The sequence below is a fragment of the Microtus oregoni genome, unplaced genomic scaffold (assembly GCF_018167655.1).
Source record: "Microtus oregoni isolate MIOR12 unplaced genomic scaffold, Mior012 000043F_ref0000047, whole genome shotgun sequence".
In the NCBI taxonomy this organism is placed as follows: Eukaryota; Metazoa; Chordata; class Mammalia; order Rodentia; family Cricetidae; genus Microtus; species Microtus oregoni.
The window spans coordinates 1,384,876-1,404,061 of NW_024543210.1; the positions used below are offsets into that span (position 1 = coordinate 1,384,876).

At 49.4% G+C, this 19,186-nt stretch overlaps 2 protein-coding genes across 10 annotated transcripts in view; one reads left to right on the forward strand and one right to left on the reverse strand.

The window, feature by feature from the left end:
• Ppp1r13b (protein phosphatase 1 regulatory subunit 13B) overlaps positions 1-1,290 on the forward strand; it is a 74,288-nt gene extending 72,998 nt beyond the window's left edge. For all 4 annotated transcript variants that reach the window (XM_041633136.1, XM_041633137.1, XM_041633138.1 and 1 more), the window contains one exon: positions 95-1,290. In XM_041633136.1, the coding sequence (XP_041489070.1) occupies positions 95-136 (42 nt within the window). In that variant the 3' untranslated portion in view covers positions 137-1,290. The remainder of the gene's footprint in view (positions 1-94) is intronic.
• On the reverse strand, positions 1,285-18,954 carry Zfyve21 (zinc finger FYVE-type containing 21). 6 transcript variants are annotated; one of them, XM_041633143.1, is made up of 8 exons: positions 18,761-18,954; positions 6,136-6,186; positions 5,465-5,633; positions 4,539-4,614; positions 4,366-4,457; positions 3,856-3,909; positions 2,031-2,170; positions 1,285-1,867 (listed from the first exon to the last, which is right to left on the reverse strand). In XM_041633143.1, the coding sequence occupies exons 1-8, from the start codon at positions 18,896-18,898 to the stop codon at positions 1,832-1,834; spliced, it is 756 nt and encodes a 251-aa protein (XP_041489077.1). In that variant the 5' UTR covers positions 18,899-18,954; the 3' UTR covers positions 1,285-1,831. The 6 variants fall into 6 exon arrangements, with proteins under 6 accessions (XP_041489077.1, XP_041489075.1, XP_041489076.1 ...); XM_041633141.1 differs by having other exon boundaries at positions 2,031-2,173; XM_041633142.1 differs by having other exon boundaries at positions 3,856-3,912.
• Between the last annotated feature and the right edge of the window lie 232 nt (positions 18,955-19,186).

The window sequence follows — 19,186 nt, forward strand, 5'->3', positions numbered from 1 at the left end:
TTTTGGGGAGAATGCTGAGGTGACAGGAGAGAAACCTGTAGGCCAATTCCTCTCAGTCATCTTTTGACCCTAACCCTTGTCCGTTGTTTCCCAGTTGTATCCACGGATCAAGCCCCGGCAGCGAACACTTGCCTGAACGTCCCCCGGAGTACCACAGTCTCATTGGCTCCCAGGAGCTGCTGGAGAAGATTTCAGCTGCCCTGGAAAAACTGAAGCTAGGACGGTCTCATGGTGCTCACTTTAGCAGACAGTATCCACAATGTGAATCCCAGCTCCCCAAGTGAGGCCCTTCTCCAGTCTGCAGTAACTGGGAGAGGTAGTGCTTTGGCCTTCAGAGGACTGCATTTTTGCCAATTACTGTAAATCCAAATAAATACCCAGATTCTAAGACACCCTCCTCCCCTGTTGCCAGTAAGAAGTCCTCAAACTATGAATCCTGACGGTTGCCAATGAAGACAGAGTTTGATTGACTTGGCCTAAAGGCCTCTTCTCCTGTTTGATGTCTCTGACCTTCAGCAAAAGCAAGCTGCTACCAGGTAGCTTTGGCTACAGCCCCGCCCTCCTTGGAAAGTCTCAAACCCCATCATTCTTTCTCACATTCCCGCTCACAAAATTTTCTTTCCTTTCACTACCAAAGGAGACCATTTGGAAACTGTTGTGTTTAACTAACCTGATGACCTCATGCTGTGGCTGGACTTGCACACCTCAGCACAGGGTCATCTGATTCCTATAACTTTTAGTGTCATCTTTAGCCTCCTTGTGGCATGAGTTCATTCTGTTCTTAGTTAGACACAGAGGAGTCTGGGAAAAGACGAGTCTAAGTAAGTACTGGCCGGCTGGGCAGTGCCCAGTTCAGTAAAGCCACCAGGCAAACTGGGATACAGTCAGTGTGGCCACATTCCAAGTGAGGCAAGCTCTATATTCTGAAGTTTGAACTCTGTAGACAGGCTTTTTATACACCAAGATTATTTTTCAACTAGACCATTGAAAACTATCAGAATTGTGTTGGAAATGTTTCTTCCTCATTGAAACACAAGCCCTTAGGCTTTATTTTTCATGTGAGTCTTGTACATAACTACGTGTGATCCCTGTGTAGGTCTGGGAGCAGTGCTGTAGTCAGCGGCCAAGTATTACTGTACAGGGTGGCGCTGAGTGCAGCCTCTTCCATCCCAACCCCACTGATGCTGTGTGACGTGCACAATAAACTGCTGTCTCACATCTGGCTGTGAGTCTTGTGTTCTGGACGCAGGACAGCTGCACAAAGTGAGGCCAGAGCCTGCTGTGTACTTTCAAAATAAGTTTTAATCATACATTTTATATACAAATTACTGTACAGTCATTTTACTAAAGTGAAATAGTAAGTGCAAAGTAGAAAACACAGACGGTTGTGATGCCTTCCCTTTAAGTGACAAAGTAAGTGGAGAGTCATAAACAGGCTAAGGCATTGTAAATGGGCTACTGGAGATAGGCAGGGTCCAATGCTAAACTAGGGGCCTGAATGACCACCACCTAGTTTGTTTCTGTGGGAACAGGGCCAAAAATCTCTTATAAACCTGGGAATTTATAAACATGGTACAGGTTATATTAAAACTGATTTAGTACTGTAGTGCAGTTTCTCCCAACCCTGATAAGTACCAGCAACACTACAACATAAGCTCTTTCTTTAAAGTGTTAATCAACTGTGTACATATTGCACTAGGTAAGTGAACACTCTGCTTCCAGATACTTGAATTGCATTTCCAAGCACACACACAGCAGAGCCCTGAGTGCTCAAGCAGGGCAAGCAGCTTGGACTTTGTAACCTGATGTGCTGAGCTCAGTTCCCTTGCAGTTACTGGTCTCGTGATTCATAGAGGAGCTTGGTAGCCTGTAGAACAGCATAAAGCATTATTGGTTCTGAGCCTGATCACAGATGAGCCTATGTGCTTTTTAGGGGATAACTAGGGACGTCCCAGCTGTGTGACAACCTTTTGGGAAAAACTTTGTCTCTAATTCCATGGGCTCAGCCTCCCCAACCCTACCCTTGGTACCTTGTGCATGGCCACCAGCCATGCTGCTGCCTGCCTCTTGCTGCCATTTGCATCCTCTCCAGCCATCAGCCTCAGCTGTGTTGCAGCCTCTGCCCCTGGCACTGTGTACTGCAGGAACATGCCTGTGGCTCGAGTGCTGCCTGCTGGAGGAGGGAGATGAGGATCAGTAAGACCTTAGGGCCCTGTGTGCTCAAGAAGCAGCCTTGTTGGAAACATGCAGTGGTAAATGATACTAGGTCCTGCTTCTGCAAAGACCCCATGTGCACAGAAATGGGAAAGGAATATAAAAGACTTGTGATCCCCAGGGCCAGGATAAACTAATGGTACCATTTCACCGAGCTTTTACATAGTCCTGTTTTCCAGCAGTCTGGAAGCTGCTAAGCCTTAATATATCCACGGCATTCTCCTTCCAACCTTAAGAGAAACCACATGCATACACGTGTGTACATATGTACACGTACACACACACACAACCAGAACAGAACTGCTCTACATAGCTAGAGCAGTGAAGTACAGAACCTACTTTAGGAATAGCCTGGCCATCAGAAGATAAACCAAACAGATAGTTACATGTGCCCTCACTTCACTGGTAGAGACCACAGCTGAGCAGGCTGTTAACGCAGAAGCGATGCCACGCTACCCTGTCAAGTGCCATTCTTCCAGGGCTCTCAGGATCCCATGGAGAACGCTGCCAACCCACAGCTCCATCTCTGGGCTATGACCAACTGCTCTAAGCATAATGATTTGAATTTAAGCTCTGCCCTAGGAACAAGCCACTTGAAACGTAGATCAGTTCTGTCAGTCATGGTGACCAGAAGGAAAACATTTTGAGAAATGACCCACCTCTAATCAGACACTAATTTACTAGCCTGTGGGGTGAATTGAGCATACAGACCATAGCCAGGAAAAGGCCTGACTTGTCTGCGAAAGCTCTGGCTGAGGGCTGGGTCTACGCAGAGGCTTCTGAACTGTGCTCCAATTCAGATGCCTAGAAACGCACTGGAAGGCCCGGCCGGGCTGCCCTGCCAAGCTGTGCAGAACTTTTATCTGGGCCGTCTACCATCAGCCTTCATAAATAAAAATGTTCTGAAATGTGGCTATGGCAACTGTTGGCTGTGGCTGGTTTGTGCTTTGCAAGGCCATCAAAATTTTAGCCCCACCATGGGGGCTAGAGAGATGGTTCTCCAGTTAAGAGTACGTTCAGCTCTTGCAGAGGACCTGGGTTCAGTTCCCAGCACCTACAAACGGTGGCTCACAACCATCTGTAGCTCCAGTCCTAGGGATCCAACAGATTGCCCTGCTCTCTAAAGACACTAGGCCTGTGCATGGGCATACACATGCAGACCTTCTTGACCTTTAGACTTCTGGTGACCCTGCCCTTGGCACTAGGGTAATTCTTCCTGCACCTCCTTGTTGCATTCCATTAGCCGGGGCCTTCTTACCACTACCTTCAAGAGACTGAGATGGAGGAACTGAGAGCCAGGGATCCCTGGAGGCAAGCTACTGGGTGCAGTGATGAAAACTGCTGCCCACTGCATATGCCTGGTGCCTGATCAGCAAAGAACTACCTACACACCTGACCGCAGCCGACTGCGGGCTGGCTTGTCAGCTCTTGAATAACTTCTCCCTGGGAAAGAACTGAGCAAACATACTTAATGCTGTCACGACATTTCCTCGTACGCTTTATAGATTCATATACTGGACCTAGTGCTTCTCTTAATCAAAAGAAATGAACCTAAATTTCAGAATCCACCCAAAGGGGCTAGAGGAGGAACAGATACCACAGCATGCTGGAAGGAGTGACCCAGGGAGGGTGGAGGCTGACCTTCAGAGGCAGGCAGGCTCCCCAGGAGGCTGGTGTAAGTGTGAATGTCTTTTTCTACTTGAAGAAGGTAGGCAGGCAGCGCAAAGAAGAAACAACCGAGAGTCAGTCAGAAAATGGAAAGAAGGTGCGTTAGGTCAGATCTGCAGGTTCAGAATGTGCGATGTGCAGTTCACCAGTGGGGTCGAGCTAAGACTGAAGCTCACCAAGGGCCTTGGCTGCACAGATGCCTGCAGGGGAGGCTCCGAATCAGCCACACCACAGACTGTGTCTGGAATCTCAGATACTGCATTTGGAGGCCATCTACACCAAGTAAGGCGATCCGTGACAGGATGCCACGGGCACATCAGGCCAATCTCCTCTCATTATCCCCCTCCCCTCCCGGTGGGTTCTAAAGTTAGACTTAACACAAGTCCCAATGAAGAGCACGGAAGACCATCTTGGGACCAAGTGCAGTACCTCCTGTTGCCCATATCAGTACTAGAGACCCTCCTGCTCAGGAATGGCATGTACCTCCGGGAGTGAAGCCTTCTGTGAGAATCTGCACAGTACAGACATGTGCAATCTCAATTTCGTGATGGCTGTCCCCGTCCAGAATCAGGCACCTATAACAAACAAAAGTCATGAGACTGAGGCCTGAAGCCTATGACAATATTGCCCCGTGCCAGTGGAACACTGTCTCTTACCTCTGGTTGTTGGAAAGACGGCAAACCATAGTCTCAGGCTTCTCTGAATCCCCAAAAGTAACAAGGAAGGTAGCTCCTTGGAAGACAAAACCAAACCGGTTACACAGGACCTGCTGCTTTATCTCCGGGCCTCCATGCGCTCGGGCCAGAAAAGCCTTCCTCCTCCATTACCAGAGGGGAGAGGACAGGCTGGCACACACAACAGCTTTGTGTTAAGGGTCCCCTTCAGCCAGGCAAAAAGGCAATAATGAATTAAGGGTCTCAAAAGCTTAAAAAACACCACTTGGGACAGAGAGATGGCTCAGTGGTTAAGAGCATTGTTCTCTCAATGGACCGAGATTCAATTCCCAACACACACATGGTGGCTTAGAACTGCCTGTAATTCTAGTTCCAGGAGAGCTGACGTCCTCTTCTGACCTCTCTAGGTATAAGGCAGACACATGGTGCACAGACATAATGTAGCCATCCACATAAAAATGCACAGAGCTGTGAATTTTGTTACTCGTCACTGTCAAGGCCCAGATCAGATAACTCCAGAGCAGACTGGGCCAAGACTGGGCAGGGAAGAGGCTGGCCCTTGGCTGTGGGATGCACACAGGCCTGCAGCTGTACAGAGCTGTGGGAGGCAGGCCCCACCCCAAAGAACTCCCTTCTCCCTCGTGCTCCTGGATGTGCTTCAGAACCAGCATCTGCACCTGTTGTAGCTTGTCTCCAAGCCTCTGAGGACCATGGCCACACAGACTTAACTACCAGCGACAGCCTTCCATCTGCAGAAGGTGCTGCTGAGGCAGCGCCCAGTAAGTCAGACTGACATCTTAGAACATTTCCATCTCTAGGTCCAAAAGAAAGTAGAGGAGGAGGGCAGGACACACCATCTTGGAGCAGGCTACATTTTAAGCATGGCAAGTGGACAGGCTGTCACTTACCATTTAGGAGCACCTTGAGCTGCTTGTCGTAAAACTCAGCCTCACGGTGAGACACCAGGGCACACTCCGCACACTGGCGCACTGGGTCCACAAAGCACATGCGCCGAAGCGGCACCTTCTGGCTGCAGCACCTGTCACAGAAGCATTTCCCACAGCGGCGGCAGTGGTGCTGGTGAGGGTGAAGGTTGGGCAGTGAGTAGTCAACACAGATGCGCTAGGACTGCCTGCCGGCCAGTACTGCCAAGACCCCTGAATGCATCTGCAGCTGTGTGTGCCCAGGGTAAACACAGCAGAGCTCAGCCTCACTTGGGAAAAATGGACCAAAGGAGTCTCCCACCCCCACCTATATGTATGTGTGTTGCTAGGATTTGAACCCAGGGTCTTGTACGTTCTAGGTGAGCGGTTCAATCATTCAACGACAACCCAAGCCCTTAATTCCTCTGACTTCCTGCTGCCCAGCACATGCTGTCTCTGAGCCTCCTTGGGAGCTCCGTACTCATCTGGGGAGCTACACGAGTAACTGAAACAGGGTATTAAAATGGCCTGTAAGATCCAGTTCCTCTGAGGAACTGGGCTTTCCCCAGAAAGAACTCAATTGTACTGGTTCCCATCCTACACATACCTACACCACCACCACCACCACCACCACCACCACCACAGCCTCAGCTTACCTTCCTGGTGATAAAGTCAAATTTGGCATCACACTGCATACATCGTGGACACTAGGAGAGAACATAACACAGTATTATGATCCAGCTGTGTCACCTGGCTCACTGCTGAGGCCGAGCCAAGAGGTGCAGGAAAGGCTGCTAAGAAAGCCAACTTTCTGCCAGTAGAAGCAGCCTGCAGAGGCAGACTATGGAACAGCAAGGAGGACAGCCCGAGTTCAGTGTCCAGCTCAGAAGCTAGACAAGATTGGTCAGGCCACAGTCCAGGGCTCTAGGTTAGGACAGCAGCTTTAAGGTTCAGGTGTCCCACACAGGGCCTGGCCTGATGCCCGACAGCAAATACTTTGTGGAGAGCAAAGGCATACAGTTTGACTTGGAGCAGAGTTCAGATTCAGAAGGTGCAGGGGCCACTCATTCTAGCTGCTTCACCCTCATCCTGTGACAGGAGTCAGAGTTCAGCGCTGCAGATGAACAGGACACTCCACAGCAGTCGATGGCCTTCGCTGAGGAAAGGGCATGACAGCCCTGCTTTACAGACAAAGGAAAAGCCCTCAGGAAGTCGTCTCTAGATAACTGACCACAAAGTTGATTCCGAATGCACACCTGGCTGGGGTCTGGGAGAAGCAGCTCGAGCAGAGCAGGATGAGAGGCCCAGTGCAGCCTGGCATGTCCTCAGAGTACACACACAGGAGAGAAGCAGACAGACGTACACACGCAGGACAGAAGCAGACGAGGCGTACACACGCAGGACAGAAGCAGACGAGGCGTACACACGCAGGACAGAAGCAGACAGGCGTACACACGCAGGACAGAAGCAGACGAGGCGTACACACACAGGAGAGAAGCAGACAGGAATACACACGCAGGACAGAAGCAGACAGGCGTACACACGCAGGAGAGAAGCAGACAGGCGTACACACGCAGGACAGAAGCAGACAGGCGTACACACGCAGGAGAGAAGCAGACAGGCGTACACACGCAGGACAGAAGCAGACAAGGCGTACACACGCAGGACAGAAGCAGACAGGCGTACACACGCAGGACAGAAGCAGACGAGGCGTACACACGCAGGAGAGAAGCAGACAGGAATACACACGCAGGACAGAAGCAGACAGGAATACACACGCAGGACAGAAGCAGACAGGCGTACACACGCAGGAGAGAAGCAGACAGGCGTACACACGCAGGACAGAAGCAGACAGGAATACACACGCAGGACAGAAGCAGACAGGAATACACACGCAGGGCAGAAGCAGACAGGCGTACACACGCAGGAGAGAAGCAGACAGGCGTACACACGCAGGAGAGAAGCAGACAGGAATACACACGCAGGACAGAAGCAGACAGGCGTACACACACAGGAGAGAAGCAGACAGGAATACGCACGCAGGACAGAAGCAGACAGGCGTACACACACAGCAGAGAAGCAGACAGGAATACACACGCAGGACAGAAGCAGACAGGCGTACACACGCAGGACAGAAGCAGACAGGAATACACACGCAGGACAGAAGCAGACAGGCGTACACACACAGCAGAGAAGCAGACAGGCGTACACACACAGCAGAGAAGCAGACAGGCGTACACACACAGGAGAGAAGCAGACAGGCGTACACACGCAGGAGAGAAGCAGACAGGACTACACACGCAGGACAGAAGCAGACAGGCGTACACACGCAGCAGAGAAGCAGAAGGTTCTGGGACTGGGCTGTTGGCACATGGAATTTGCACATTCAGAGGTAGAAGAATGGTACAGACTAGGATGGCATGAAGGATCTGGGCTAGGGTGGTGGGTGCACTGCTCACTGCTCTCCCAGTGCCTGCCTGCCTTCCTCACTCCACTAAATCTGTGCCATGTTGACGCTTCTCCCAACCCAGAGTCCAATCACACTGTATAAATCCCGCTCAGAGGTGCAAGATCCACAACAAAAACTATCTTCTCCAGATGACCCAGTGCTGTCAGACCCAGGGGACACAAATATCTTCAGATACTCTGGGGACCAGCTGGTTATTGCCAAGGGTCACCATGACTTTAAGAACATTCTCTCCACAAACTCACTCCATACAATAGTGAGCCTGAGCTGCTCACTCCACACTAGAACGCTGGAGCATACAGCAGGCAAGGACCACTGCTCTCTTTCTCAACTGTGAAACAAGCCATGCTAACCGGATACATGAAGCTCATAAGACCAGGACACTAGTGAATTAACAGAACATTTGAAAACTTTAGAACAAAAAGAAGCAAACTCACCTAAGAGAACTAGACAGCAGGAAATAATCAAATTGAGAGCTAAAATCAACAAAATAGAAACAAAGAAAACAATACAAAGAATCAATGAGACAAAGAGTTGGTTCTTCGAGAAAAATCAACAAACTAGACAAACCTTTATCCAAACTAAACAAAAGGCAGAGAGAGAATATCCAAATTAACAAAATCAGAAATGAAAAGGGAAACATAACAGACACGGAGGAAATACAGAGGATCATCAGGTCATATTTTGAAAACCTGTACTCCACAAAATTGAAAAACTTAAAGGAAATGGACAACTTTCTGGATAAATATCACTTACCAAAATTAAATCAAGACCAGATAAGCAAATTAAACAGACCTATAACTGCTGAAGAAATAGAAACAGTCATCAAAAGTCTCCCAACCAAAAAAAGCCCAAGACCAGATGGTTTCAGCTCAAAATCCTACAAGACTTTCAAAGAGGAATTAATATCAATACTTCTCAAATTGTTCCATACAATAGAAACAGAGAGAACATTGCCAACCTCTTTTTATGAGGCTACAATTACCCTGATACCCAAACCACAGAAAGACAATACTAAGAAAGAGAATTACAGACCAATCTCACTCATGAACATTGATGCAAAAATACTAAATAAAATACTACCAAATCAAATCCAAGAACACATCAGAACCATCATCCACCATGACCAAGTCGGCTTCATCCCACAGATACAGGGATGGTTCAATATACGAAAATCTGTCAACATAATCCACCATATAAACAAGCTGAAAAATAAGAACCATATGATCAGTTCATGAGATGCTGAAAAAACATTTAAAAAAATACAACACCCCTTCATGATAAAGGTCTTGGGGGGAAAAGGGATACAAGGAACATACCTAAACATAATAAAGGCAATATAGAGCAAGCCAACAGCCAATATCAAACTAGATGGCGAGAAACTCCAAGCGATTCCACTGAAACCAGGAACAAGACAAGGTTGTCCACTCTCTCCATATCTATTCAATATAGTTCTTGAGGTCCTAGCTAGAGCAATAAGACACCAAAGAGAGACCAAGGGGATACAAATTAGAAAAGAAGTCAAACTCTCAGTGTTTGCTGATGATATGATAGTTTACATAAGTGATCCCAAAAATTCTACCAAGGAACTTCTACAACTCATAAACACTTTCAGCAATGTATCAGGATACAAGATTAACTCAAAAAAATCAGTGGCCCTCCTATACACAGATGATAAAAGTGCTGGGTAAAAAATCAGAAAATCAACACCCTTCACAATAGCCACAAATAACAAAATATCTCAGAGTAACTCTAATCAAACAAGTGGAAGACTTGTATGACAAGAACTTCAAATCTTTGAAGAAAGAAATTGGGGCTGGAGAGATGGCTCAGTGGTTAAGAGCTTTGCCTGCTTTTCCAAAGGTCCTGAGTTCAATTCCCAGCAACCACATGGTGGTTCACAACCATCTGTAATGAGACTTGGTGCCCTCTTCTGGCCTGCAGAGATGCAGGCAGAACACTGAATACATAATAAATAAATAAATCTTAAAAAATAAAAATAAAAAGAAATTGAAGAAGACACGAGAAAGTGGAAAGATCTCCCGTGCTCTTGGGTAGGCAGAATTAATATAGTAAAAATGGCAATCCTACCGAAAGCAATCTACAGATTCAGGGCAATCCCCATCAAAATCCCAACAGAATTCTTCAAAGACCTCGAAAGAACAGTACTCAACTTCATTTGGAAAAGCAAAAAACCCAGGAAAGACAAAACAATCCTGGGCAATAAAAGAACTTCTGGAGGCATCACAATCCCTGACTTCAAACACAGAGCTACAATACTGAAAACAGCCTGGTACTGGCATAAGAACAGACAGGAGAACCAATGGAACCAAATAGAAGACCCAAATATCAATCCACACATCTTCGAACACCTGATCTTTGACAAGGAAGCAAAAAATACCAAATGGAAAAAAGAAAGCATATTTAACAAGTAGTGCTGGATATCAACGTGTAGAAAAATGAATATAGACCCATATCTATCACCATGCACAAAACTCAAGTCCAAATGGATCAAAGACCTCAACATAAAGCCAGCCACACTGAACCTTATAGAAGAGAAAGTGGGAAGTATAGTTGAACACATTGGCACAGGGAACCACGTCCTAAATATAACACAGACACTGCACAGACACTGAGAGAAACAATTAATAAATGGGATCTCCTGAAACTGAAAAGCTTCTATAAAGCAAAGGACATGGTCAACAAGACAAAACAACAGCCTACAGGATGGGAAAAGATCTTCACTAACCCCACATCAGATAGAGGTCTGATCTCCAAAACATACAAAGAACTCAAGAAATTGGACACCAAAAAGATCACATAATCCAATAAAAAAAAATGGAGTACAGACCTAAACAGAGAACTCTCAACAGAGGAATCTAAAATGACACTTAGAGAAATGTTCAACATTCTTAGTCATCAGAGAAATGCAAATCAAAACAACTCTGAGATTCCATCTTACACCTGTAAGAATGGCCAAGATCAAAAACACTGATGACAACTTATGCTGGAGAGGTTGTGGGGAAAAGGGAACACTCCTGCATTGCTGGTGGGAGTGAAAACTGGCACAGCCACTTTGGATGTCAATGTGGCGATTTCTCAGAAAATTAGGAAACAATTCCTTTGCCTTCCAGTAAGAAGGAAGATAGAGAAGACCAAAAATGTCTTAGATACTAAAAGAGAGATGGGATTAGAAAAGGCGTTAATGGGCTGGCAGTGGTGCACACCTTTAACCCCAGCCCTCGGAGACAGAGGCGGGCGGAGCTCTGTGAGTTAGAGGCCAGCCTGCTCTACAAAGTGAGTTTTAGGACAGCCAGGGCTACAACATAGGTGAGTCCCTGTCAGAAAGAAAGACAGCGACAGAGAAAGAAAAAGAAAGAGAGAGAGGAGAGGGAGGGAGGGTGGGTATATTATGGGGTTGGAGAGATGGCTCACTGGCCTGCTCTTCTCAGGAAATCTTAAAAACAATTCTAGAAACAAAATTAAAAACTGAGTGGGCCATATTTTGACCAAGACCTTTTCATCTAATGGTCATTCCAGATCTCAGCACTGACAGGGCTGTGCCGTCTCACAAAGCTTGGCATGCTTGGCACGGGGTCAGGGCAGCTACTCACGAGTCTCTGGCTCTGCTGGTGAGCACAGTGTGGTCAATTAGAGGCTTGCCATGTACGGCTGCAGCCTGGCCACCATGGGCCTGGCTGTCATGGCAACATGACAAGAGGGAGGGAGGAACACAGGATCCATATGGCCCTAGGTACCTCCTGCTGCACAGGCCATCAGGTCTGGGTGAAGCTGGAACCACACAGAATAGAACCTCATCCTGAATGGCCTCACCAATGGTCACCCACCAATCCGAGGTCCTTGCCACCTACATGTGCTAGAGACTCTCCTCTCTTCTCCCTGCTACGTCAGCTCGGTGATGTTTGGAGGATTCCTCCTTCCCCACTGAGAGCCTCACCTATTCCAGTTCTTGGCCTTGTCACAGGCAGATTCTGGATGGAAGATGCCCACACAGAGAAGTGGCACTGAACATGGAAACATCACCTAAGAGTCTGCAGCTCTTCTCTTGAACCTGGACCTACAGATCACGTGCCCAGCTAGGCTGACACATGTGTGCTCCACAAAACACAAGTGAATAGCTGCTTAGAGTAAATTACAATATGATAGAGGAGGCCCGCCTTCTCAGCACCAAGCCTCTGCAGGTGGTTCTTAGGAGTCCTTGGGGCCATGCTCAATGTCCTTTCACTGTGGGAGAGCAGAGACCCTTTGGGGGCATCACTGCAGCAAGGACAGAGTTTCCAAGATTGCCTGAAGTTCTTCCAATGAGCGCCATGGGACTGCCACACTGAGCTTCTAGTTTCTGAGATCCCGTGGCCAGCATTTTGTTGCCTCGCTGCTCTTATGCTGGTTTCCTGCCTTGGAGGCCATGTCTGGCCCATCCCAGTCTCTGGAGATGTCTAAAAGCCAGTCAGCAGTTGTCAGCTGGTGAGCACGCCACACGTTATGAAGACGACTCACGTGTCCATTACAAGGACTACACCGGGGTCACAGTGTGACTTAACAAGGAAGCTGCAGCACCACCAGTTCTGTTGACAGTAGCTCTATTTTATAGTCCCTAGGCCACCCTGGCCTCAGGGAGCCATGACAGAAGAGCTTTGGCTTGGAACACAACACACGACCATTAGAGAACAGCTTACATGGCATGGTGGTATGCTATATTCAGGTCAACTGAAGGCCAACATGGGGGGGCTGGGAGTGCGTGTGCACAGTGCTCCCATGTGGAAACCAGACGTCAACCCTGGGTGCTTTTGGAGGTAGGGTCTCTCAGTGGACTAGTTTGCTAATCAGGCTGAGCTAGCTGGTCAGAGATCCCAGGCTCGATCTGCCTATCTCTGCTTCCCTGGTGTGGGGGAATCACAGATGTACTCCGCTACACCTAGCACGCACACGCGCGCACACACATACACACACACTGTAGTAAAATATTTAGGATTCAGTGTGACACATTTACCGCTGAGTGAGCAAACCCCTGGCCCGAGAGGCGATGTCATCGCTGGGCTCCCCGACTGTGCTCCCCTGGCAGACCTGCAGCTAATACTGCCCACCCCATCCCTGATGCCCTTGGCTCCCATGAGTACTGGGTCCTCCCTGCAGGTACATACAACCTGTAGCCCCTTCTAGAATCCCTGTTCCTCCTACCTCACAGTCCCACTTGTCTCAAGACGGCTTTGGTCCCAGGATCCAAGGGACACCTTAGGCCTCTCTGGCACCCTCTTAATGCAGATATCTCTATTCTGTCTTTGGCCTCTTCCACACCTAGGTTTGAAAAGGTAGAAAGACCCTTCTGTTTTCATTTTCCACCATCACTGGTTTTTTCTTTTAAAAAGTAGAGGTGGGAAAAATAAATAAACATAGGTAGAGAAAAGCAAGAAATAGCAAATGGCTGGTAACTCCAAAGGCAATATCCCATTGTCAGACTGGTCAAAAACACAGGGGCTCCTGGAGCTTCTTCTCCTGAGTCCATCCAAGACAGCCATGCATACAATCTGGGTTTCCTCACTCCCCTTCTAAAAGCGGCTTCACCCTCTGCCACCACCCACAGTCACAGGCCTTTCCTGTACCTCCTTCTGCTCCTTGGCTTCCCTCCTCAGCCCCTCACACTCCCAGCTTAGTCTATAATCCCAAACCAAGGCAGGAGAAGGATCACTGCAAGCCCGAAGCTACTACTCACTGCTACGTAGCGAGTTTGGGAACAGCTTGAGATACATAGTAAGACTGTCTCAAAACACAACAACGCAAAATAACCAGTGTGCTTGTTCTGAAAATGGACAGATTTTTAAACAGAATAATTTCCTGTTGCTTCATTAATAAAGGAAATTTCAAATTATCAGCCTAACAGTTTAACAGGAAAAGAGAACAGAGAATCAACAGTGGATAAAACTGTAAAAGTTAAATCCTGCCACATAATCAATCAGCAGAGTCAGTGAGGGGCCTGCCTGGGGTGAGCAGACACCAGGGGAGCTGGCCAGCTCCTGCGGCTCCTCCCTTCTCTGGGCCTTGAAGCCTCTGCTGTGCGTGACACAGCTATTTCAGGAGGCCAGAGGATGCACTACAACACAGCCCAAACCCACTGCCTCTCTTCAGGCAGCAGAGCTGTCTGCAGCAGGCTTCTCACTCGACAGATCTGCTGCAGGTCACTGACCCCAGAACTGAGACCCAAGAGCAAACTAGTCAACCCCTACAGCCAGCAGCTTAGGGACCATGCACACATGGCCCAGAAACAGAGGAGACCAAGGGCAGAGACAGAATCAGCTAGTGCAGTGTCCCCAAGAGACCTACCTGCTGTCTGAGCCTCTGGCCAAGGTGTGGGGGCCCACAGAAGTGGTCTGCTCCACCTTGACTGAAGGTCAGAGAGTTGAAGCCTTGTGTTAAAGTTACTGACAAGTCCGACTTAAGGAGTGTCTACAAACAAGATGTCCTGACTAAAGGTCAGAGAATTCCTGCTCCTTCAAGGATAAGACAGGAGGTTTGGCTACCTACACAAAACTTGGCTGCATGTCCTGCCTAAAACATCGGAATGCTTAACTTGGGAAATAGCGGCTTAATGTCTCAAATACTGAAGCAAGTAATTCTTCTGCTTGTCCTCGTGCCATGTTAAAGCAGTCTTTTGCCACCTCCAACACTTTTTGGATTGGGGTGTATAAGCGGATAGAAACTAAACATGGGCGGGCTGAAGGGATGGCTCAGCCGTGAAAGGCTAGGCTCACAACCAAAAATATAAGAAAATAAACATGAGCGTATTCAGTGGACAGCCCTCCCTGTTCTACCTATGTCTGTATTCTTTCATATCTCTGTTCCTCCTAACTAACACTTCTAATCCAAACGCCCCTACTCTGGAACGTGTGAATCCCATCAAGGCTGGTTTCTGACAGATGTCACGCCAACAAGTGGACTATGACACTAAGGCTGGACAGACAAACCCACCAGGACAGACACTACTCATGGCATGGGCAGGACAGGCTGCAGTACTCTCCTGTGCCCCTAAGGTGCCTTGGGCTTCTACCGTCCCAAGATGGGGAATGAGCTGGTTAGTCAGGAAACAAAGGGACAGGACAGGTAAGAGTGGGTGCGCCCAGAAAACCTCCACCTTTGCCCTCCCCAGCATCAGGTCCCCAAGCAGCTGTGATTCACTGTCGGTCTGGTCACCACGCCTGACTCATGGCACCCACTCAGAAGGTGTTCCAGCTAAGTGAGACAGCCCTGGCCAGCAAGAAACAAGAAGGGTCCAGGGAAAACCAAACCTAGAGCGGAGAAATTGGAAGATGGAGTCTGCCTTCCCTCCACAATGCACACTTTAGCAACCCAACACCCCAGCGCTTCGGAACCAGCCGTCCACTGCACCTTCAGGGACGTCTGACAGCAGACAGGAAAGCACAGGTGAATGTAGCCTCAATACTGAAGCTTAAGTAGCTGTTTACAGAAAGTTACTTCAATGGGTAAAGCGCTTGCTGCCAGGCCTGGGTTCAACCCCAGACCCCATGGCAAAAGAAAAGAACTGACCCTGACCCTCAAAAGTTGTCCTCTGGGGCTGGAGAGATGACCCAGTGGTTGAGAGCACTGACTGCTCTTCCAGAGGACCTGGGTTCAATTCCCAGCACCCACATGGCAGCCCACACTGTCTGTAATTCCTGTTCCAGGGGACCCAACACCCATGGCAAAAACACCGATGTACAGAAAACAAGAATAAATTTTTAAAAAGAGAAAGGAAGGGTCTGGAATAAGCATGAAAAAGTTGTACTCTAACTTCTACATGTGCAGGGTGGTACATACACACCTGCAGGCATGTGCACACGCATACACACTCCAGACACACTTACACAATGATAAAGCTGAAAAAGGGAGAGGGCTCAATGGGTAAAACACCTGCCACTCAGGCATGAGGACCTGAGTTCAGATCCCAGAATGCCCACAGCCACCTGCACCTGACAATCCCCGCACCAGGCAGGTGGAAAGAAGCAGATCCCTGGAGTGCACTGGGCAGCCAGCCAAGAGGTGGCTCCAGATGCAGGGAGAGATCCCATCTGGAAAAGTTAAGACAGAGTGACTGAAGGAGACACACTGAAGCCTGGTCTCGAGTCACACTCACACACACACACACACACACACCAACACATATACACCAATGGGTTGTTTAAAAAAAAACACAGCTTAGGAGGAGCTAAGGAGATGGCTCAGCAGTTGAGAGCACTTGCTGATCTTGCAGAGGACCTGGGTTCAGTACCGAGGACTTAGATGGTGGCTCGTAGCTCCAGTTCTAGGGGACCCAATACCCTCTTCTGACCTCTGTGGGCACCAAGCCTGCAGACAAGAAAGCAAAGAGCAGACATACACAGGAAGAAATGAGTTTGCCTGAGAATGATGCTATCAGGTTTTCTAGTTTACAGAGCTGTCAAACAACTCAAAGACAATGAACTGAGACACTAGCTACAGCCTGGAAGCAGGGCAGGAACTTCCTCAGCCATGGAACAAGCCTCTGTCATTGAGCCACTGGTCCCAGAACTAGAACACACAGGGAGGGAGGCTCCTGCAGCCTTTGGAAGAGCACAAGGTGAACTTTACACTGTGATCCTTGGAAAACCACTGTGAAGTCCCAGTTCTTCCTAGCCAGGCCAAGAACCACCCTTCCCCCAGGACCAGCTGAGATCACAGGCACAGCTCCACCCCCACCTCCACCCCGGTCAGCACTAAGCCAGGTTTGGCAGGCACTCCAAATCCCCATTCTTTGTCCCATAAGGCTGAATTGGGTTCTCAAGTGCCAAGTAGAGCTAAGGCCTGATTCCTGACTGGACTGTAGAGCAGCTACTCTCCCGCATCCTCCTGAGCAACCCCTCTCTACCCTACCTTCTGAGGTTCTGTGGGAGCCTGCCCCTCCATCCCGCCCTCAGCCCTTCTGCCTGACCAGAGACAGTCGCAGACAGTCGCAGAGCCCATGCCCTCCTCCTTGGTACAGTCACCTGTCAGAGAACCTCCCCTCCCATCTTGGCACAGACATGGCATTTCTGCCAGGCCAGACTTTATGGGGACGCACCAGAAACACTGTGAATTATAGTGTCATACAGAGATTTCATCAGGTAAAAACATCTTAACTTAAAGGCTCCTTGGAGAAGAGGAAAAATCTTGAGAAAGTTAGTCTACAGCCAGTGGCCTAGCAATATTAAGAACACTCCTGTTCCCCACAAGCATGGCTTCCCACCCCAACTGGACTCTTCCACCAGCCTCCCCACGTGCCCATTTCAATCCGTGCTTTATTAGGCTCTCTGCAGACAGTTAGCCTGCCTAGTTCTGGGTGTCACACTGAGCCGCATTCTCAGCAAGCAATTTTACCCACTAAAGCCATCTCCCCAGCAATAGCTATGTAGCCCAGACTGGCCATAAACTCTCCGTAGCTGCACCCCCAACCTTATCCCCCTCCCTTTCTGTGTCTGTGTGGTCCAGGCTGCTCTGATCTCACTACACAGACCAGGCTGGGCGTTAGGAGCACGCGGTGTTGTGCTCGCTTATCTTTACAGACACGAGAGAAGGGAACAATCTGTGTGTACAGATACTTAATGCAAAGGTAACATGCAGGGCTGAAATCGCACGGCCAGGGAGGGCAGAGACACAGAGAGCAATCGTCTGACATGAAGTTTCTCTTTGGGACTCTCAAGTAATTTCAGAGTTGGGAGAGGGGTGGCAGCAAGGGCAGCCCAATGGCAGCTGGTTGCACAGGTTCTCCAGCCCCCAATGCTCGCTGTCCCTGGCTCTAAGAAGCTGTGGGGGCCTCACCCATTTGTGGATGAGGTCCACAGGGGAGAGGAGCAGCTGATTAGAGCTTTAAGAAGAGATTCCAACTTTAAAAACTTGGGAGGTGGCCAGGTGTGGTGGAGCATACCTTTAATTCCAGCATGCAGGGGGCCGAGGGAGGAAGATATCAGTGAGTTCGAGGCCCACTTAGTCTACGTAGCAACAGTTAAGTGCATGCCTAGCACCAGGCAGAGACAGGCAGATCTATTTCAGTCCTAGGCCAGCCTGATCTATGTATTGAGTTCCAGAATAGCCAGGGCTATATAATATAGTAAGGACCCACTTTACGGAAAAAGAATGAATGAGTAAACTTAACCAGAGTCAACTTAGAAGGTTCACGAAGTAAAGGCAGTAAAGGCATGTGTGGCCACACCTGAGAACTGAGTTCCATCCCTGGGACCCACTAAGAAAACTCTCTTCCACAAATAGTCCTTGAATCCCGAGTTCCATCCCTGGGACCCACACAGTGGAAGAAGAAAACTCTCCTTCACAAATGGTTCTTGAATGTACACGCACGCGCTATGGCATTGGGGCAAAGGCGCAAACACACACGAATAAATCAAAGTAAAAAGTTTTAAGTACGAGGATGCCTTTTAAACATATTTAATTCCCTCGGAAATAAACTCGCATGGAATGTGGAAGTGCTCCCATTTTCTCCCAAGTGGCCAAGCTTTGCAGAGCTCAGAACTCCGAAGACTGCAAATTACCTGGCACCGCAACTGCACAAGCAGGTGGAGGTGACTCCCTAGCCCTCGCCCCCAAAGACCCACTCCAGCCCTGCACTCGCGCGCAGCCCACAGCGCGGCCGCCCCACCGCCCCTGGCTCTGCACCGCGCAGCCAATGACCGCCGAGGAAAAGAAACCGCCCCACGGACGGCGGGGACAGCTGGACGGGAGCCGCGGCCGAGCGCCCCGCGGGCGGAGGCGGGAGACGCCCAGGCTCTGGCTCTGGACGCGGGGCTAGGACGCACCTCCTTGTCCGGGACCCACTGTGGCTCCTCCAAGCCGAACGGGCTTCCGAAGGCGCGGTGCTCCGGCACCATGCGCAGGCCGCTGGGCGAGCGCACAAGCTTCTTGGCGTCGCGACGCGCGGCCACCCCCGAGGACATGTCTCTGCCGGAGCCCCTCACACCACCGCCCGCGCCGAGCCCAGAAAGGGCGCCACCCCGCCCCGCCCGCCGGCGCTATGACAGCGCCGGAGCCCAATCCGCAACCGCAGCGCGGAACGCGAGCCAATCGGAGAGTGGTATCCTCCCCAGTACCGCCCTTCTCCAATCAGCTCAAAGTTCCCGCCCCTGCTGCCGCCCACCAATCGGCGGTGAGGGCCGGGGGGCGCCTCCTGCCCCACTCCAGGAGCTTGCTACTTCGGATTGGCTAATTAATCAGCCACGTCGCCT